The sequence below is a fragment of the Buceros rhinoceros genome, unplaced genomic scaffold (assembly GCF_000710305.1).
Source record: "Buceros rhinoceros silvestris isolate BGI_N320 unplaced genomic scaffold, ASM71030v1 scaffold5405, whole genome shotgun sequence".
Classification (NCBI taxonomy): Eukaryota; Metazoa; Chordata; class Aves; order Bucerotiformes; family Bucerotidae; genus Buceros; species Buceros rhinoceros.
This window is the reverse complement of record NW_010414483.1, coordinates 1-2,040: the sequence shown is the minus strand read 5'-3', so window position 1 is coordinate 2,040 and position 2,040 is coordinate 1. Positions and strand designations below refer to the sequence as shown.

The 2,040-nt window shown below is 42.7% G+C and overlaps 1 protein-coding gene across 1 annotated transcript in view; it reads right to left on the bottom strand.

The window, feature by feature from the left end:
* Positions 1–1,750, bottom strand: part of CCDC82 (coiled-coil domain containing 82) — a 14,676-nt gene extending 12,926 nt beyond the window's left edge. Inside the window, exons 1-2 of the mRNA XM_010137101.1 lie at positions 1,208–1,750; positions 6–38 (exon numbers count right to left, since the gene is read on the bottom strand). Coding sequence (XP_010135403.1) covers positions 6–38; positions 1,208–1,750 — 576 coding nt within the window. The remainder of the gene's footprint in view (positions 1–5; positions 39–1,207) is intronic.
* Positions 1,751–2,040: the final 290 nt, after the last annotated feature.

The following is a 2,040-nucleotide window of genomic DNA, read 5'->3' as shown; positions in this document are numbered from 1 at the left end:
AGCGGTTCATCTTCTATTTCGGATTCACCGTTAGAATCCTAATTAAATTTTAAAAAAGTATTTAAAACACAGGAATGTTCAGAATTTGCACTGATTAAACACTACATATACCATATACTGGTAAGATTTTTGACTTTCTAACAGCACCATTTGTTCAATAACAAGAAAGAGTCATCATGATGGCTTGGCTTTGCGAACGAAGATTTGGGAAGGGTTTTCCCCACGCTTACTGCAACTTATAAACATGAGCATACCCTTCGGGGCTGCGCGGTGGATTTTTTAGGTGAGGCACCAGCGTGCGTGGAACTGGCTCCACCCTTTACACCTGAGGTTCATTTGCCAGGGCCTAGCAAGCCTGGACAGTGACAGCAAAGTCCTCGGGTCGTAGGTTTGGTTAGAGTGTCCTTCTCTTAGATGATGGATGCCTTACAGGGCTAAACGAGCTCCATCTGCCCGGGTTTGGAGTCAGAGTTGTCCTTCTCCTAGGATGGCTGCCCAAAGGCTAGTGATCCCATCCTGCCCATGGACACACTTTGTCTGACCCTTCAGTTGAGACCTGTCTGGCCTGGGAGACCCCACCAGAGGCACATGCCACCACCAGCACAGCTCTCAACCTCACGTGGGCACGCAAGCTCCTTCCCCACGACAAGGGGGTGCCCATGAAAGAGAACAAGAAATAGTATGTTTCCAACATACACACCATTCTGTCCTAGGTGACAATTACTTTCAACTTTAAATCGGCCATCTCCATGTACTGCCCTTCAGCCTATTTGTAGGAATTAAGCTAACATGAGATCTCCAAGTTACTTCAAGTATTTTGCTTCGTGATAAAAATAATGATAGTCCTCTCATGTATCTCTTCTTTAAGGAAAAAAGGAATGGAGGAGAAGTTTTTCCTTTCTGACTAGTAGAGAAGATAGACACCTCCATTCTAAGCTGCTTAGTCATCAGAATGCCTGAAAGAGGAAATGAAAGGAAATTCTTAAATTTTCAGAGATTAAAACTGGACTCAAGAAGAAGGTTTTCAGTAGTCAATACTGTTATCTAGTTAACGTGACAACTGCTAAAATGTGACAGAACTACAGATTTGTCATGAATAAACCCCCAAACTAACTAAATAAAATTCCACTGAGCTATATCAATTAGTCTTCCCCTTGCCCTACATTCAGTACTTTCTTCAATGGAAATTCAAAGATAAAATCCGGACCTCACAATTTCCAGTGCTGCAGGATCTCCGAGATGCTCTACGTCTTGCAAGTTCTTTCAATTTTGCAAACACTTTCTGTTTCCTGTTAGTAGAAATATTTTCTGTAGGGCAGGTTTTATCAGGTTGTTCTCTGGAACTCTCATCTTCATCCATTATACAGCGGCGTTTAGCAAAAACTTTTCTAACAAGTATATCGCTGTCCTCGCTTTCATCACTGTCATACAAGACAGAGGAGTTCAACCTTTTACGCTTCCCAGGCACAATCCACTCTTCATCACCATCCTCTGTTACTTCCCCACCGTGGCTTTTCTCTTCATGATCTGAAAGGCTGTTCTTTGCAGCAGTTTCATCGTTTTCATCTACTTCATCTTCTGATGCAGTAGGCTCTTCCTCAGAGATACCTGATGATTCGTCACTGCTGTCAAGTAGTATGAGCTCCCTTTTAGTACGTCTCCAATCAACTCGGGATTTGGATGATGGCAGCTCTGTTCCTGCTCTCTTATTTCTTGTCTCGTATCTTCTGACAACTCCTTTTATCTCCATTTTAAGGCTGTGACCACACACCAAAACATAAATTGGTAAAACAAAGCATTTATAACATTCAAAGAAAACAAAAAAGTCCAAGGGCATGCATATTTTGTTACATACACTTACAACTTCACAATGTTAAGAGACACAAGGAGGAATCAGCGCCAAACAAAACTGAGCATGAAAAGGATACATCTTACTCAAAATCACAGAGGAGCAGAACTGCCCACACCCGCGTAAACTGGAAACATCAGGTGTGACGCGCAGCTACAGATCCCATCACCCTCTCCAACACTGGAAGGCTG